Source organism: Triturus cristatus, chromosome 2_1, assembly GCF_964204655.1.
Source record: "Triturus cristatus chromosome 2_1, aTriCri1.1, whole genome shotgun sequence".
Taxonomy (NCBI): Eukaryota; Metazoa; Chordata; class Amphibia; order Caudata; family Salamandridae; genus Triturus; species Triturus cristatus.
Genome location: NC_140581.1, coordinates 1,046,767,995 through 1,046,786,527, shown reverse-complemented (window position 1 = coordinate 1,046,786,527; position 18,533 = coordinate 1,046,767,995). Strand labels below are relative to the sequence as shown.

The 18,533-nt window shown below is 44.6% G+C and overlaps 1 protein-coding gene across 2 annotated transcripts in view; it reads left to right on the top strand.

The window, feature by feature from the left end:
* HERC5 (HECT and RLD domain containing E3 ubiquitin protein ligase 5) overlaps positions 1–18,533 on the top strand; it is a 361,249-nt gene that overhangs the window by 112,070 nt on the left and 230,646 nt on the right. For both annotated transcript variants that reach the window (XM_085635568.1, XM_085635578.1), the window contains exons 8-9: positions 7,596–7,690; positions 12,333–12,436. In XM_085635568.1, the coding sequence (XP_085491694.1) occupies positions 7,596–7,690; positions 12,333–12,436 (199 nt within the window). The remainder of the gene's footprint in view (positions 1–7,595; positions 7,691–12,332; positions 12,437–18,533) is intronic.

Below are 18,533 nucleotides of genomic sequence, written 5' to 3'. Positions count from 1 at the left end.
ATTTGGTTAAGGGTAATATCTCACATTTTCCTCTATTCAGTTTATAGCCAGATACCAATCCATAGGCCTCCACCTCTCCCATGAAAGCTGTAAGTGAAGATTGTGGTTTGGAGAGAAAAACTAAAATATCGTCAGCATATGCTGCCAGCTTAATTTGTTGAGGATCCGAGACAAAACCTGTGATTGAGTTATTCTGGCGTATTCTTGAGAGAAAGGACTCTAAGGCCAAATTGAAAAGAAAAGGGGACAAGGGGCATCCTTGGCGTACTCCTCGTTTAAGATTAAAGTAGGGGAGATGAGGCCATTGGTAGATATGGCGGCCTTGGGCTCAGAGTAAAGTAGGGCTATTAAAGAAATGATTTTCGGTCCAAACCCAAACCACTTGAGAGCGTGGAAGATGAAAGGCCAGTAAACCCTATCAAAGGCCTTTTCTGCATCTAAGGCAATTGCTGCCAAGGAGTCCGGATAATGTGATGATTTAGATAAAATGTCAAAGAATAAGCGTGTATTGTCAGTGATGTTGTGACCTTTGACAAAACCTGATTGTTCTTTTCCAAGCAGCATGGGAAGATATGGTTCTAATCTTAGGGCTAGAGCTTTCGAGAAAATTTTATAATCTACGTTAACTAAGGATATAGGTCTATAATTCTTACAGTAACGTAAATCCTTATCAGCCTTTGGTATTAGACAGATCAAGGCTTCGGAAAAAGAGCCAGTGGAATTACGGGAAGAGATAAAGGAAGAAAGAAGAGTGTGTAAGTGTGGGAGTAATAGATGAACGAAATGTAAATAAAATTCCACTGTGAAGCCGTCTGGGCCTGGGGCCTTGTCTTTTTTAAGAGTTTTTAAAGCATTTAACAATTCTGTTTGTGTAAGTTCAGCTTCCAAAGAGGCTAAATCTAATTGGGGATTAATATGTTTTTGAATCGCGGAGAAATATTGGTATATGTCTGTATCTGAGGGTGTGTTTTCTGGTGTGTAAAGGGATTGATAGAAATGTACAAATTCTTGGAGTATTTCAGTGTCTTTGAATTTCGGTGCTTTGCTATCATCGATAATGGAATCAATATGAAGTTTCTGTTGTTTAATCTTTAGATAATTGGCTAGAAGTTTGCCTGATTTATTTTGGCCACCATAATACTTTGCTGAGGATTTCAGTAAGTGTAGGGAGGCCTGTTCGGTAGTGGACTTGTTAAAAGCGATTTTTGCAGTGATGAGATCTTTAAGGGAGTCCTTTGACTTGGAGGTGTGGAAGGAGTGCTCAAGTTTTTTAATCTTAGCAAGAAGTGTGTTATGTAATATGCGGGAAACTTTACGTTTATTTGACACAAATCTAATGATGAAATCCCGAGCGGTGGCCTTAAAGGCGTCCCACACTGTATGAAAGGAGACATCATTCGTTAAATTAATGTGAAAAAACTCTTGAGCGAAAGAGGTAAAAGATGAATTGAAATTAGGGTCAAGGAGTAAGGAATTATTGTAACGCCATTTTTTTGGCAATGTGGATTGATTTAAAATGTCTAATTGAATTGAAACAGGTGCATGATCCGAAATGAGTATAGGGCCTATGTCAGCAGAACGTAAGGATTGGGAAATGTTGCGGGAAATAAAAATATGGTCTATCCGAGATTGTGTTTGATGTGGAGAGGAATAAAAGGAGTATTCTCTTGTGGATGGGTTGCAGAGGCGCCATGAGTCTAATAAGTTTCTTTGTTGAATAGTTTGTGTGAAAACTTTGTGTGGCGTGTTTGGGATAAAGGGGGATTTAGAATTTCTATCAATAAACGGGTCCATCACTTGGTTGCAGTCTCCTGCAAGAATAAAGTTTTCTGATGGGTACTTGAGCAATAATTGAGATATACGAGACCAAAACGTGGCATCACCGCTAGTAGGGGCATAAATGTTAAGCAAAGACAGAGGGGTCTTCCCCAGCAGGAGGTTAGTGAGAATCCACCTACCCTCTGTGTCGGATTCTTGAGATACAAGCTTGGCATTCAGTGTTTTGTGACAAAGAGTTATAACCCCATTCCTTTTGCCATCTCCTGGTGAGAAAAAGATTTCACCAACCCAATTTCTTTTGAGTTTTAGTGATTCTCCTTCGGTAAGATGTGATTCTTGCAGTAACGCAATATTAACATCTAATTTGGAGAGGTGAGATAAGACTCTCTGTCGCTTAATGGGGGAGTTCAAGCCTCGGACGTTCCATGTGACAATTTTCAAAAACATTTGTGAGATGAAAGTAATAAAAACATAAGTGAACCAATAAAATCTCGTAAATTGTGAACGATAGTACATATGAAAAATTCAGCAATAGAAACTATAAAAAACATTGAAGTAAACCTTATATTAGGTACGAAGATATTAAAAGTTGAAACCAATTGAGAGAAGCTGAAAAGGTGGGAAAGATGAAGAAAAGGAAGAAGCAAGATTGGAAAAAGAGGCAAATGATAGAAACATGTATGATAAGAAAGAAGAGGGAAAAAAGGAGAAGGGGTGAGAGCTGTAAAGAAGCATATAAAAAAAAGGATCATATCCACAAAGAAGTCAAAACAATGGAAGGATGTGGGGGCGGAGACCACATGGAATGATGACGTACCCAGACTCCATGAGGTTAGGCGGGGAAGACTTCGGGATATAAACAACATTCAAAACTAAAAGGTCAAGCACATGAGGTTAGGTCCTGTGTAAAAAGAAACAACAAATAGTTAATACAAACAGGATGGAATATGTCACGACACATTATGAGGTCATAATGTGAAATGGAAGAAGATAGTGAGAACAAACAGACCATTAAACCATGACAAAAACCATTCTAGAATTCTGTAAGTAAAACAACATACTGAAAAGCTAAACCCTATTCCAATATATAACAGAAGAAGAGCTATTTAGAGATTCATGAGATCAAACAAACCATTATACCATGGCAAAAGGTATATTAAACTTCTATAGTTAAAACAGCACACTGAGGATTTAATCCCTATTCAAATATATTCCAGACAAAAAACTATTTAAAGCGAGTGCTGGAAATGTCCATCTTTTCTGGGCATTGTGCATTGAGGAAACTCTTCAGCTTTGTTGGGTCCTCATAAGTTGTGGTGTTATTGTTGAGAGTGACTTTAAACAAGCAAGGATGAAGCAATCCAAAACGAGCTCCAATTGAACGCAACGCTGGACGCATATTGAGGAATTCTTTGCCTCTATCTGCTGAGGATTTGGCGTAGTCTTGCGAGAAGAACAGTTGATGACCTGAAAATGAAATACGCTTCAGAAGCCTAACTGCGGAAAGCACTTTGAGGAGGTCCGTATACTCAAGGAAATATAATATAACCCCTCTTGGTCTTTTCGTGCTTGAGGGTGTTGAATGCAGTGGGCCCAGTCTATGAGCACGTTGTATATTGAGAGTAGTGCCCTCCGGTAGATTTAGTACTGTCGGTAGACATTTTTGAAAGAAGGAGATGGGATCCGATCCCTCCGTGCCTGCCGATAATCCATAAATGCGAAGGTTGTTGCATCTGTTTCTATTTTCAAGGCTTTCAACCTGTTTTTGCAAGGATGTAATCTGGGAATGAAAGATGTCTACTTTGTTGTAACATGCACTGAGAGTTTCAACATTATGTTCAACCTTGGTGACTCTTTCTTCCAATTTTTCCCAGCCATCGGTTAAGATTTGTATTTTAGAATTTGTCTCTTCAACAAATGGCCGCAGAGCTCGAATTTCCTCCAGAAGGAGATCCATGGAGACAGACGAAGAAGGCTTGGGTGGAGAGGGTGGATTTTGTTTAAGGCGTTTAGTTGTTATTTTAGTAAGAGAAGAGGAGCCATTAGTCGTATTCGAAGAAGCAGCTGTTTTGGGCGTCGATGTTTGGGAGTCCTCCATTTTAATGAAGTTCACACGTGACTTTGAATGGACAATAAATCTACGGTGTGAAGATATTTGCGAAGAAGATACTTTTTCTAACCTACCCATGCAATGGGGAGAGTTAAAACCTATAGAGACAAGATAATGTAAAACTGCAAGGTATAACTTACGTGCGTAATTCCACCTAATAATAGTGGGCAAGGCACACTGTAACAGAATTTGTGTTCATTTTGCGCATGACAGAATATCAAAATATACATTTACCAATAAGCATGAAGTGAAATATAAAAGTGATATCTGTATGCTTAAATGGAATAGAATGTATGTATGAAATGTAAGTCACCACAATACATTACAAGAGTGTGTCTATGCCCAAGCAAACTATACCACATGCTTAGCTTAATACCATATCCAATAAAGCCACTTTAAATAAAGAATCTCGTGGTACACTCATATAACATTGTAGGTTCTGAGAGAAACACAGCTAAGAAATGCAGATATTTGCACATACACATATTAGCAACACAGGAACAAGGTTGCTGAAATGCCCATCTAAAGCCTGTTAATACAAGCGCAAGGGAGTAATGTCCAAATTCACTTTTCAATATGATTTCTAGTGTGAAACATCCATAATCAGTGAACCGGGGTCAGTAAATGAATAAAACATTGCTCCTTTCTGAAGAAATTCAGAGTGCGATGGAAATAATCTCCTCAGTGTGCAGACTGCTTTGAAGCCACATTTCTCATTCAGTTAGTCAAGAAGCCATGTGTTTCACAGAAAGGGCATTGCAGGGCAAAGTGAGGCAATAAATCACTGCAGAATTTAACTTTAGAGTTTTCTCTCTTAGTTCAATTTGTTAACCTCCAGAAATCTATGCTGCCAGTGAAAATGCAAACTGAAAGGAAACCGGGCTCTCCCAGCGCGTGAGCGGCAGTTAAGCAGCTGTCACAGATACCTCAGCTGTGAGCAGAAAGGTTAATAAAAGGTCAAAGCTTGCCAGAAAGAAGACGAAAATACTTCCATTTAGAGGCTCTTACATTCCGACCATAAATTATGCAGTTTTGCAGACCTTCAAGACTCCGGTAAAGCCAGAAAATCCCTCAGAAAGCCCCGCAAGCCACGCCCCCCGTCATTTACTACACTTGAACTCGCTAAAACCAATATTAGCCTTGTTGAAAGGTGCTTTTTCGGACAATATCCAAGGGCACAAATCAATTCTCTTTCAAGGCACTTCTAAAAATTGTCTCTGCTATACTGGTGCCAACATTGTCATATGGCTCAGAAGCTTATCCGGTAGAATGTGGGTCCTTTTTGAACAAAACACAGAGCGCAGTGTTCAGGTCTTTATTCCAACTGCCACGTAACACCTTTCCAGCACAAATTAGGCTGGAATTCACATTACAGGATCAAATGCTTGTACAGATGGCCGGCATAATAAAATACCTGCACTCTACAAGATCTGCTGTGCTAGGATCATTAAAACATGTAATCTGGCTTGAAGTTGAGGGCTTTGACAGCATAAAACATTCAAAAATCTGGTCACAAGCCCTAGATGTAGCCGTGGTTCAGACTCAATCAAGGGAACTATGGCACTTAAAATTACCTCATTTACAATTCAAAATACTCCTGAACAGAATTTTGTAAACAATATCATGGAATTTGGATGAAACAGTATTTGCTAAAAGAAAACACGCTTACCTGGTCCTTGGTAGCTATTACAGAAAAGGCCCTCAAACATATATAAATGAACCTTTCTCCACCATAAGAAGAAATGTCCTCAGATTTGGATGGGGACCTTCTCATCTATAGATCTGTCTCCACCATGGGCGGACAAATCAGAGTCAACAATTTGTCCGCTAGGAGGCAATAGCTCATTTGCTCTGTATATGTCCCATACTACTGGTTGAGCGCAGAAGATTTCTTAGGCTCCTATGGATCAAGGAGGGGACACGTACATTACCATCTGCCGTTAATTGTTTACTGAACAATGAGCAGCCACAAGTGATTACAAATCTGGTAAAATTTCTTGGATGCGTGGAGAACCAATTAAAAATATACTCTGAATCTCAAATTGGGGGAGAGAAGGCTTCCTGAAAAATTTTACTTTTTATTCCAGTTAATTTCTAATGCTTTGATAGTATTGCTTCGTTTTTAATCAAACACAGTTTTATTAAGCTATCCACTTTACACTTATACGTATTTTAATAATTTTTACAATTAAGTACTTATGATGAATTATGAATTATTTGTTAAATTACGGAGACCTTTGAAAAATTGTGCTAACCATTATGTTAAGGTTATTTGTAGTTTTAGGCACTTTGATAGACTTTATTGTCTAAATAAAGTATCTTTTGAATTGAGAATTGGATTGAGAAGTAAGTGTGGTTCATATGAAAGAAAAAAGGAGTGGCAACAATCAGACGTTTTAACTTAATGTCTGTTTTCATGCATCCTTTGACTGTATGCTTTTTGACATGGCATGCTATCGGCAGATGTAACACTAGAAAGAAACAACATTATTTGCATGCAATGTAGAGATCTATTAGGTACTTTTGGCACAAGATTTAGATGAACAGTCTGTCCACTGCTCAGCTACTATAAAACAACCGCTTCAGCAAGGACAGCTGATCAGCCCAGGGGTTGGAAGTGTAAAGTAATTACTGGATTCATATACTGGGAAAATATACAGAGATTTACGCAGCTCTTTAACCTCTTCTGGGCCCATGACGAGATAGTCTCGTCATGGAGCACGGTCGCGCTGTGCCCATGACGAGACTATCTCGTCATGAACCCCACCCACTAATTAAACGCCCGGCACATGAGGGGGAAAGGGCGTGGCACAGAAGGGGTTAAGGAAGCAGTAACCTCATGATCATAACAACATGAGAGAATATACAAGGTAAATAATGCTAACACCGAAAAGAAGATTCTGAAAATGCTGGAGCAGATGTCTTCTGATTTTCATCCATAAAGATCTCCCTGTATTAATTATAAGAGCAAAGTGGATCCATTTGGATGCCCCTGGTTTCACGCCATCCAAGACGGGAGGAGCAGACCCTTCCCAGGCAATGGAAATGCACAACCTTTATTCCCGTTGGTGGAAAGTGGAGACCCTGACACTGATGCAGGGGGGAGAGGGGAAAGGACCACATTAAGAAACTCTGCAGACAAGCTCTTCCCAAGCACTGTCCCTGGTAGACAGTAGGGGAGGATAGGGCTGTAGCTTGTGGTTCAAGGTGAGGAAGTCTCACAGCCAGACCCGCTACCCTGCCCACCCCCCTACCTGCTGTGTCAGGAAGGTTGAGGTGCAGATCTCACATCTCACCGTAACCATGTCGTGGGCGTCCCTCCTGGAACCAGTCCCGGCGCTCCCCTGCCCCAACACTCTAAAATAGCTCTAAGCTACAAAACTATACTTATAGGTATCTTATTCAAAAAAAGAAGTAAGGATAGTACCAAGGAAAAAAGTTAAAATTGAAAACCCCAGTCCTGTAAAACTGAAGGAAAACAAAAAAAGTTCGACATGGAGTTATATTATTATGTTTGTGCAAACATGTTATAATAACAGGTAACAAGCAATGACTGCCATTAATGTGTCTGAGCTAGTCATAAAAGAGATAGTGCACCTTTAGAATTTGGGAGTCAGTATTCTCTTTTTAATTTGTTAACATGATTGCTAGTGCCTTAATTTTGGAAAGTATGAACAACTGACGTGAACTTCCCTTTCATTTTCAGAGATCGTTATTCATGGACAAAATGGTACCTCAGGAAGAACCTATAGGATCATAGCTGGAGGAAACCAAAGTGCTGTTGTCATTTTGGAGGAAAAGGTATGGAGCTTATGCCAAATGTGTTACGTATAATGTGACTAATTGTTTTATCAGTTCTATGTTCCAAAAAGTACTTAATTTGAGCTGGTGGGGCCCATCGGCGCTCATTTTTGGAGACCGGCTCTTATTTTTTCACATTAGACATTAACCCTTTTCCAAGAGCAAGAGAGGGAAAACACACAAAGTGGAAAGACAGCGGATGAGAAATATGGAATAAAAATCACAACGCATGAACCTGCAAGAGTGAGATAAAAGGGCAGGAAATGTCTGCTAGTGGATGAACAAGGCATGCGTTTATTGAAGACTACACAGCCTTGGCATTGGATGCACTGACATTTAATAGCTCCGGCCGCGGGCTACTGAGCAGAGCTTTGGCCACCGGCTCTCATTCTGTAACTAAGTAAGCACTGGTTCCAACTAGATAGGTATGGTGCCAGAGTCTGCATGCAATAAGGTGCTTGTCTCAGCACTGAGTTGTTACAATGCAGCTGATACATAGCAGTGGAAAATAGTGTGGGAAATAAAAGGTAGAGATTCAAGGCACAATTTTGCACCAGAGCAGGTTAGTAAGGATGATTAGACGTGACAGCACCAAGGCGAGTCAGACACAGTAGGTGATAGGGCTAAATAGGGGTAGAAAGCAGTGAAGGGACGAGGGCGGCGCAGGAGCGTCTCTCATTCCTACCTTGGTCCAAATTTCTCTGCAGGTCAAAATTATTATGTTGATTGCATTTACGTCAGCAGACAACTCTTAACATTGACAGGAACCACTGTCACGGTGGTCCCTGTCACTGTTGTAAAAGCTTGCCAGTTCGTTCCATCCACCCATCAAACTATCACAATGTTTTTAATTTTTCAAAAACAAACTTCCAAAGCGGAAGTTTATTTTTGAAAAATTAAAAACGAATGACCTCCACACCATGGTCATGAGGGGGGGGCCATTATTTTTTACTGTCACACTGCCATCTGATCGCCCACTCTAAATTGAGAGGTGGGACTGTGAGTTTGCCAGGTAGGATACTACTTCACTGTTGTGGAGGAGTACTCTTTCTGCCAAACTCTAAAGCAGCTGCATAGTGTATTAGGAGAGCCTTTTTTAGTCTTCTGGAATTTGAAAGTGTTTACAAATTACTGTACAGATGTCAGATGTAATGTCATACGGTTCATACTTTCTTAGTAAAACTGCATGTTTGTTGGACAACCAAAACATCAAAACTGTGCAAGACGCACACCATCAGGATATGTTGGCCTTAATCCTGGCTAGCTCACAGTGCACGATCTGTACCCCTGACTGCAGTCAGATAACAGGTGGTATGTGCAACCTCAGAACATGACAACCCTAACTCCTCAAGCAAATTGTGGGGGAAGTTCTAGAACCTTTTCATTTGGTAACTTATGCATGTCCATAGTGACACACAAGAAATACTCAAAATGGCATTCTAATATTTATTGAAGCAATACGATTCTTGTGTAAAGTACGTGCATTGCAATAATCAATAGGAGGAAACGGAACAGAGAAATCAGCATCACAGCAATGGTAAAGAACTTAAACAATGCAAACATTGTGCTGTTACATAGAGTATATGCTTGCATATGTTTACAGTTATATTTGTGCTCCAACGTAGTGCTCCCTATCCTAGTGTGCCTAGGATGGGTGAGTCTGCCAGAATCCCTGTAGGGTGATCTAACTCCCCAGTTACCTGTAAGTATATCTAATCTGGGAGCCCGGTCTTGGTGTAGAGCTGGGCACAATCCTCCTCAGGAGGTAAACAGGTTTCAGCTGGGCTGGAAATCCAGCATGGGGCGATCACAACAGTGTCAGGGGAATGTTCCTCTGATTAGGCAAAGGAGTAATGTCATTTATATAATAAACTTCACCCCATGTTGCTATGGCAAGGTCCCAGCCAGGCTTTCATCATTGATTCTATCCTTACAAAGCTGTCGCTGAGTGAACAATAATGAACAACATAATTTTGCGCAGTGAACTTAAGCTTTCGTACAGAATGTTTAAGGCTCTGATAATATGCATACGAAGATGTGTACATTTATTTCATGGAGTATTATCCATAAAAGCATGCAAGCAAATATGCGTCAAATGTCAACGTTCAAGAAAAGATGTCAACTTTAAACGTGAACATGTAAAATGGTGATGATCCCGCCCAGGCCTAATGTGACCACATGACTGTATGTTTTGTACGTTTTGAAACTAGGACCCAATGAAGCTACCTGAATATTGTGATGGTATGTTTGAATACATACATGCTAAGGTTGTTCCTCCTTCCAAACGCAGGCTGTGAATTAGAGTTTGGTGAATGAATTACTCTGTCACAAAACTGATAGATATACTATCCACTTTATTACATCTCCTCTAGGATATATTTCACTTGCAATAAGGTGGATTGGATAGCTGTGTTGTTTGTGATGAGTAACTCATCCACCAAACTCTAAAACGGGTCTTCGATATCTGTCAGTGTACTAGATTCCTGCTGCACCAGAGTCATTCCTCTCCTGATCTTTGGGAAAAAGAAAGATGATGTTCTCTATGCATGGCTTCTGGATAGTTCAGCAAAGCACACAAGATGATGGACGGAATGTTGCACATTGGCAAAACATTCACCCCATTCACAGATCTGGGTTTAATCCATCGTTATTTTGCTCACCACGCCACCCCAGTTCAGACATGGCCATATGCAAATCAGTCTTGACCCTGTGCCTCATGGGAACAGTCCAGCCCGAACTGCCAAGCCATGTCTCCCTGGACCGGAATCAAGCATCCTAGGACCGGTTTCGGGGTTTCACCCCTCTTCAGCCAGGAAAGCTTGACTCCAGTGGCGTAGTGAGCACGGGTCCCACGTCTGGGAATACCCATTCCACTTAGGGCGAAAAGCGTTAAAACAAACAAATGATGGACGGAATGCTGACAATGCATACATTCTCCCCCAGTCAAGAGATCTGGGTTAAAGCCATCATTCTTTTGCCCACTACACCACCCCAGTTCAGACATGGCCATATGCAAATCAGTCTTGACCCTGTGCCTCATGGGAACAGTCCAGCCCGAACTGCCAAGCCATGTCTTCCCTGGACCGGAATCAAGCATCCTAGGACCGGTTTCGGGGTTTCACCCCTCTTCAGCCAGGATAGCTTGACTCCAGTGGCGTAGTGAGCACGGGACCCACGTCTGGGCATACCCTTTCCACATAGGGCAAACAGCAAAACACACAAGATGATGGACGGAATGTTGCACATTGTCAAAATATTCACCTCCAGTCACAGATCTGGGTTTAATCCATCGTTATTTTGCTCACCCAAGAGGCACAGGGTCAAGACTGATTTGCATATGGCTGGGTTCAAACTGGAACGGCATGGTGAGCAAAAAAACGATGGATTTAGGCCCAGATCTCTGTACTGGGGTGAATATGACTTTGTTCTGCATTCTGTCCATCAACTGTTGTTTTTGCATTTGTCACCCCGAGTGGGAAGGGTATGCCCAGACGTGGGTCCCGTGCTTTCCATGCCACTGGAATCAAGCTATGCTGGCTGAAGAGGGGTGAAACCCCGAAACCGGTACTAGGATGCTTGTTTCCAGTCCAGGGAGGACCTCGCTTGGCAGTTCGGGCTGGATTGTACCCATGAGGCACAGGGTCAAGACTGATTTGCAAATGGCTGGGTTCAAACTCTAACGGAATGGTGAGCAAAAAAACGATGGATTTAGGCCCAGATCTCTGTACTGGGGTGAATGTATGACATTGTTCTGCATTCTGTCCATCAACTGTTGTTTTTGCTTCTGGATAGTTCGCTCATGCCTAACAAAATCCCACCTCCTAAAACTGGACCAAATAGACCATCCCAAAAGTATGGTTTTGAAATCAGGATGTGGAGAGACTTTTGTAGGAGTCCCATGGTGGACTATTGCTGGCACTTGGTGGCAGTGCACCACACTTGCCTGGCAATGGCAGTCATATGGTTCAGGCATGAATGGAAGACTGTAGTTCTTAGTTGTAGATGATAGTTTATTTAGCGATCACGCCACAGCTCACTTTAAAAGGCCCCAGTGGCTGGCACAGTGCAGCCCTCAGGCTGAGAGTGAACTTCTTCCTGGTCTCCCTTGCAGGAGGTCTCCTGTCGTGACTTAGGATACCCAAAGTTAGGCTTTGAGCCTACTTTTAGCGACCCAAAGGCAGGCGTCTGGACTTCTGGGAGACAGGGCCCGGTAGCGCAGTCACAGATGTCTCACTGAGTGCCTCGCACTTGTGTTGCAATCCTTCCTGCACATCTTCTTGTCCTTCCGGGCAGCTGCCCTGTGAGTCGCTCTTCTAAGCAGCCTGAAGAACTGTAGCATTTCATGAAAGGAGTTGTCCAACAAAAATTGGCACCTCCAACTGAACCTCACATCAGTATGCTGATATGTTCTTAAGACAGTGGACCATGGGGTGATATTTATGTAATCATTTATTACACTAATGGATAAATTGAATGGTCTATATACCTCTTTGATAAGTTTGACATATGCGTATGGGTCCTTTCTGATCTAGGGGAAGTCAATGATTAGTAACCAAAAATATCAGCAGGGCTGTCTAAGCTCAGCCTACTGTTGAAATGTTGAACACACTTGCCAAATAAATGTTCCTTTTTTTTTGGACAGTTTGGGGACTGCGGTATGAACAGGCGAATAGCCAAAATTGAACCTGGCATGGCAGAGCGATGGCTTGCAGAGGGAAACTCTGATCACTGGCAGAAAACAAAACAGTAGGTCTTACTGTTTATTGCTCTTGAACTGTAATGCATGATTCTTTTAAGGTACACATTTTGATACAGCGTTATCAAGTTAGACAAATTACGCAAGAGAAAACTAAGCATTCTGGGAAAGTTTTAATTAGAGACAGAGAGCATTGAGAGGCCCTTGGTCCACCATCTACTCTTGATTTTTCCTGCTAATAGAAGTATGCCAAATTTGGAGAATCTAGATTACAATTCAAATTTTGTTGAAGTGGTGCTCTGTAATTTTGACCCTGCACCAGAGTCAAATTTGACTTGCCAAAGCTGTCAGCGCAATAATGTGCACACTTGCAGCACAAGCGTGACAACCTTAAATCCCACCTTCCACATATGTCCCCCTCCCATCCCCTGTTTTAACGCACCAACTTCCTTTTTCCTCGCCCAATTTATGTCCCCCATAGTTTTTGAGGGACGCGGGCAAGTCTTACTCTCTGAACGGCGTAGTCCCATGCTTCCACGACCACAACTAAATATTCCGGCACTTCTGAAAACAAGACTTTAATACACCAGCTTGTCTTTCTTTAGACCCGCTACATGTGAAATGTTTCCTGCTGTCTGAAGAACGCGACTTAAGCTGGTAAAAATGTTTGTTGTCAAAGAATGCGTGGTAATGATGCATGCGTGGTATTGACAGCGAAGTAAAGGCATGCGTGGTAGTTGCACATATTGTTCCTCATACAACCCTCACCCTTTGGGCTTCCAGGGTATGTCGTATTTGTAAGTGTTTAAAGAACCCAAAGTTGTGGAACCCAAACTCAGTCTTGAGTTGTTAAAGGACACTATGTGGCCGACTTCCCATAGGCCACCCCGTGCTGAGATCCCAATATGTTCCCATTCACAGAATCCCATCGGCTGAGTCACTTACTTTAGCCATGTTCCCTCCCACAGTGGAGTTTGAGCATTAGACCTCCCTAGCCATTTAATATGGGACACAGCAGCCCACCAACATAACAGTGGTAGCTTAAAGATCTGGAGGATTGAGGCAGGATGGCGGCCCCCATAGAGCAAACCATGCACCCTAGTTTGCTCAAAGATGGCCAGGTCCAGGTGCCAGGAGGAGTTGTGGTGCTCTCTGGACCATCTGCGCCGCCCAGTAATATAAGCAGCGGTCCAATGCACCAAGGCCACCTTAATTGACAGGCGCTGTGCATTTAGAGTATCCTACTCCAGGAGTTTTGCCAGTCCAGAAATGCGATGTGGATTAGAGCTCCGCAAAGAGGGTAAGGCGAAAATGTATGGGTAGTTTATGAGCACATAGAGGAAAGAAGGAAGTATTAGCATTTTGCAGAGTGCCACCCAGCCACAGAGATTGAGGGGGAGATGCGCACCTTCTTCAAAATAGGGCCTATGTTCAAGTCCCAGATGGACTGCGGATTATGGGTGATGGTGATGCCCAGGTATCGGAACGGTCCCTGAGTAATCTGTAGTCTGGTGTCTGGCATGGATTGAGCCTTTTAAATTAATATAGTGTGGTTCCCCGGGTTGACTCGTAGTCCCTATGAATCTCTGTATATATCAAGCATTAGGATCAGCTAGGGCAGAGTGGTACAATAGCATATCATCAGCGTACAATGCTACCCTATCCTCATGGTCGACCACCCAGCAAAAGCCCTGCAGGTGCGCATCCATACTGCCAGGGGCACCATTACTAGGGTGAAGAGAAGGGGCGATAGGGGGCAGCCATGTCTCATGCTTCATTGAATTGGGAACAGAACTGAAAACGACCCATTTACTCAAACCCTTTAACATGGGGAGTCCTTTAGGACCTCAATTAGATTTGAAATCTTGGGTTGAATTGTAGCAGTCACACGATGTGGTGGAGGAAGGATCAATGGACCATGTTAAGTGCTTTTTCATAGTAGACCAAAAGCATGGCAGCTGGGGCCTTCAGTCAGTCAAGCTCCAAAGGCGCAACCTGAATCCTGTGTAGGCAGTGAGGTGTGCGACTGCCAGTCATAAAACCATTTTGGTCTTCATTGACCAGCAATGTGATAACTCTGGAAAGTCCAGAAGCCATAATGTTGACCGGAGTTTGCAGTCCACATTTAAAAAGGAAACAGGTCTGTATGAGGAGCAGCGATTGGGTGGTTTACCTGGCTTGAGTGATGGTAGCGACCCTGAGGTCTGGCGGCAGGGAGCTTTAAATGGTCTATCTCTAAATAGAGCCACAGTAGGTATGGCATCATAAGGGAAGAGAACCTCTTGTAGAATTTTTCAGGGAAACTGTTCGGCCCTATGGCATAATGAAAATTGAGAGGGCCTCCATGCAAATAACATGGAGGGGGCCACCATTCTCTGGGCCCAGTTAGGAGCTCTCCTGCCAGGGACCCGCTGCCCGTACACAGTGTCGGAGGGGTCTCTCTGGAGCAGCGGGAGCTGTGGGGACTATTGTTACGCCACTGTTTCGGTCCCAGGTTTTTACCTGATGGGGAAGCCATAGTGACCACCTGAAGCTTCTCCAGAGTCAGAGGGTGTCCAGATCGGCTCGCTGCATGCATATGAGTGGTTTATGGGTCCTCCGCTATCGGGCCTGACAAGCTCCAGTGGGTGTGGGGACCTGTGGTGACAAATGGTGCAATAGTAGCTTGCGAAGGTCTCCGCAATTGCCACATAGGAGCAAATCAGCTGTCCCTCCAGCATCTGAATTGCTGGAACAACATACAGTCCCTCTTGTTGCTGGGACAGCCAGTAAATCAGTTCCCCTGCCTTATTGAGCTAGCGCCCCAGCGACATTAGGTGTGTTGAGTAACTTGCGTATCAGGAGCTCACGGAGCTCTTCTTACTGTGGCATGGATTTAGGCGGTGAGGCCGATCCAATAGACAGTTCAAGGTGGAGAATCTGGGTTTCTGATGTGGTAATTTCTTTTTCCCTCTTCCACTGCAGGTCGCACACTGTCGCAAATGCTTCACCACGAATCACCATTTTGAATGCCTCCCAGAGACTCACCCCTTATAGCCTCCTGCGGGAGGTCAACCGGGGTTTCTTCCATGAGCCGCCAGCTATTGAAATGCCAGATCCCAGGCTCACCTGGATCGGCTGCGGTAAGCTGTACCTCCACCAGCACATGATCCAAAAGACCTCACAGCAAAATGTGAGCGACCAAGACCAGAAGCAAGGCAGAAACAAGTGATCAAGCCTGGAGTGACTTTTGTGTGAGGCAGAGCAATGAGTCTATGTCCTCTCATAGGGGTGCCATCTAAGCCAGACATCTTCCAGACCCAGGGAGGCCGTCCATCTCCAACGGGCAGGGTGCTCACCGATGCGGTAGTAAATGTAGTGTCTAGGGTGATCGTATTGAAATACCCTCCCAAAAGCAGTGTGCCGGGGTAGGTTTGAAGCAAGATGTCAAATAACCCACGGCTGGCCCGGCAGCATGCCCTTCAGAAACATGTAGAAACACTGCGGGTCTAACAGGGATTTCATGATGACTATCAGGCATGTCCTGTGCAGAAGAATGGCTACCCCGCAGCCCCTTGGTGAAGCTGGCATGAAAGAACTTGGTGAAACCATAGGAGCTGAGAAAATGGCAGCTCTTGCCCAGCAAAGGAGTTTCCTGAAGAAAACATTGGAGCACCGCTCCTCTCCTAATCCTGTCTAGGAGCCCAATGACATTACAGGTCAGTACCCGAGTTGTAGACGCATATCGGTTAAAATGTAACTGGAATGGGGTGCTCGCAACATGAAAATAGTAATAATGTGTGCAGTGTCCACAAGAAAATGAAAGAGAACCGCAAAGCAAAAACAATACCTCAACCCACCCTCCCGACTACCCCCAACCTTACCTTCCCAAATGGAAGCATCTGTCGACCCAATATGGAAATGGAACACCCTCTAATACAACTTGATAACCTCAAGGGAGCGCATTGTGTAGTTAACGAGTGTTGCTCTGATCAGTCGCAAAGGAAGCAGTCTCTTTTGGGCTCAGGCTGCTAAGAGGACTCCCGACTCCCCTCAGTATTGGACGAAGTCCGTACACAGGCGGCATCATTGGATCTAGACCCCGACTCAGCCTCCGCCTCAGGGTCTGTCTCTTGGAATTCCTACGTGACCCTGAACCAGACCCCTTGGGTCACCTCCAATGCCCCTCCACCTATTCACCAGTGGCTAGCTCTAATGTTCCTGCTACGGCCTGCTATGGACTCTTCTCAACCCACTCCATACTCTGCCGGAGTGGTCCAAGAAAAAGGTTTTACCCTGAAAGATCACCTTAAGCTTTGCCAGGTATAGGAGTTTGCATTTGAGGTTCCTGACTTGAAGCTTCTGGTTGACCTGTTAAAATGATTTCCTCTAGGCCTCTACCAGTCTGGAATAATCCCGGAAAATGTAGACAGTAGAGGACTCGTAAGTAATTTCCCTCACAGACCTCATGGTGCATAGCATAAAGTCCCTATCCCAATAGTTAAGAGAATCGAGCAATAATGATGCAGGGAGGGGCCCCTGGGGGTGGTCACTGTGCGGGTGTCCAGTGGGCCATCTCAGTGAAGAAACAGGTAGGCAGTAGGTATCCGGGGAGAAAACAACGGAGCCAAGTCTCCTAGAACTTCTCTGGGTTAGTCCATTCAGCTCCCTCTGAAATTCCCACAAAGGGCAGGCTGTTGCAGCTGGAATGGCCTTCAGTGTCCTCAATCCTAGCTGCCATTTGTCCCCAGTGCTCTGCAGAGTTCAAATTTTGTGTTTCAGCTTAGTTACTAGGTCCTCAAGGGCAGAGATGCGACCTTCGGCCTCCATCTCTCGGCCAGTCGTGTTGTGTAGGTCCTACCTCAGGAGCGAGACATCTGCTCCCACCTCACCGATCTTGGCTTCTAGGGCTAGTCTGGACTCCTGAATGGCTGTAGGAGGACGTTGTTGCTTATGATGGGTCCAATTGGTGGCATCACAGCCGATGCCACACCATCCATCTGGGGCTTCGGGAGTCTCCCCCCTGCAGAACTGGCTTAGTGTATTTGTAGCAATCTGGGCCTGTCTGAGCCAAGGTATCACTCCGTCGTCCATCGAGTCCCGTCCCCAAGAGGTATGGATGATGAAGCTGGGCCCCCCATACTACCAGAGGGCAGAAGTCTGCTCCGTCAAGCAAGAGGGTTCCTCAAATGTGTGCAGACTCTTAAGGCATCAGCCGATACTCATTGTGCAGTGTTGCAGTACCAAAGGGGGGGGGGGGGCGTTTCTTCCCAACCTCTTGACTACACAATTGGTGGCGAGGACACCAAGCCAGTCCTCCGGGCCTCTTAGTTTCTCAGGCTGCAGCCTTCCCCGTCTATCTCCAGGAGAGAGGTGGGCTGCCGCGACCACCAGCATGGTGCCATGCTGTCAATGCGGCATGTAATCCTGCAAGGCCCAAACTCCGCCAGCTGAACCCCGGCCTTAGGTTGAAGAGGGCAGCTAGGAAGGCCCCCTACTTCTTGGTTGCGGTGCTGCACCAACAATACTCAGTGCAGGCCACGTCGCAGAGCGCTTGGCTCCATCATTGCAGCGGGAATCTCCCTGCTCTGAGAGTGCCCCATAGGGGCTCCGGTGGGAGTGCCGCAGGAAGGCCACCTGCCTCCAGTTCTCTGTGGCCTGTATTGGTTTCAGGGGGAGAAGACCCCATCTCCTTTGTTGCGGAGCAGCCCCAATGATCCCTGGTGTAGGTTGTCTAGTGGGAGGGGAAAGCTACTACACTATGCCTCCTGGAACCACTCGGCTCCGCTGTCACCACAGGATTCTCCCAATTTTGTTAGGGGCCTCCGGGGGGAACATTGGATGAATGCCGCCCGCCTCCAGCTCTCTGTGGCTTCATGTCTGTTGAGGCCTCACAGGCCCGCCGAGCTGCGCCGGACTGCGGGTTGTCAGCCGGTGGGCGGCTGCATTTGGTCCCTACTCAGTTAGCACTGATTCTGGTCATTGGCAAGCCCAGTTTTGCCCCTCCGAGACGCCTCTGTATCAATGAAGAGCAGGATCAAGGCAGGATGATTGGCGCTGGTGGGGCGCTGTAAACAAGATGCGACCACTATCTTGCTCCTCCAGACATAGAGCAAAAGCTTAGTCTATTAAGTGACACAAACACTTTTTGTGCAGCAAAAATGCTGA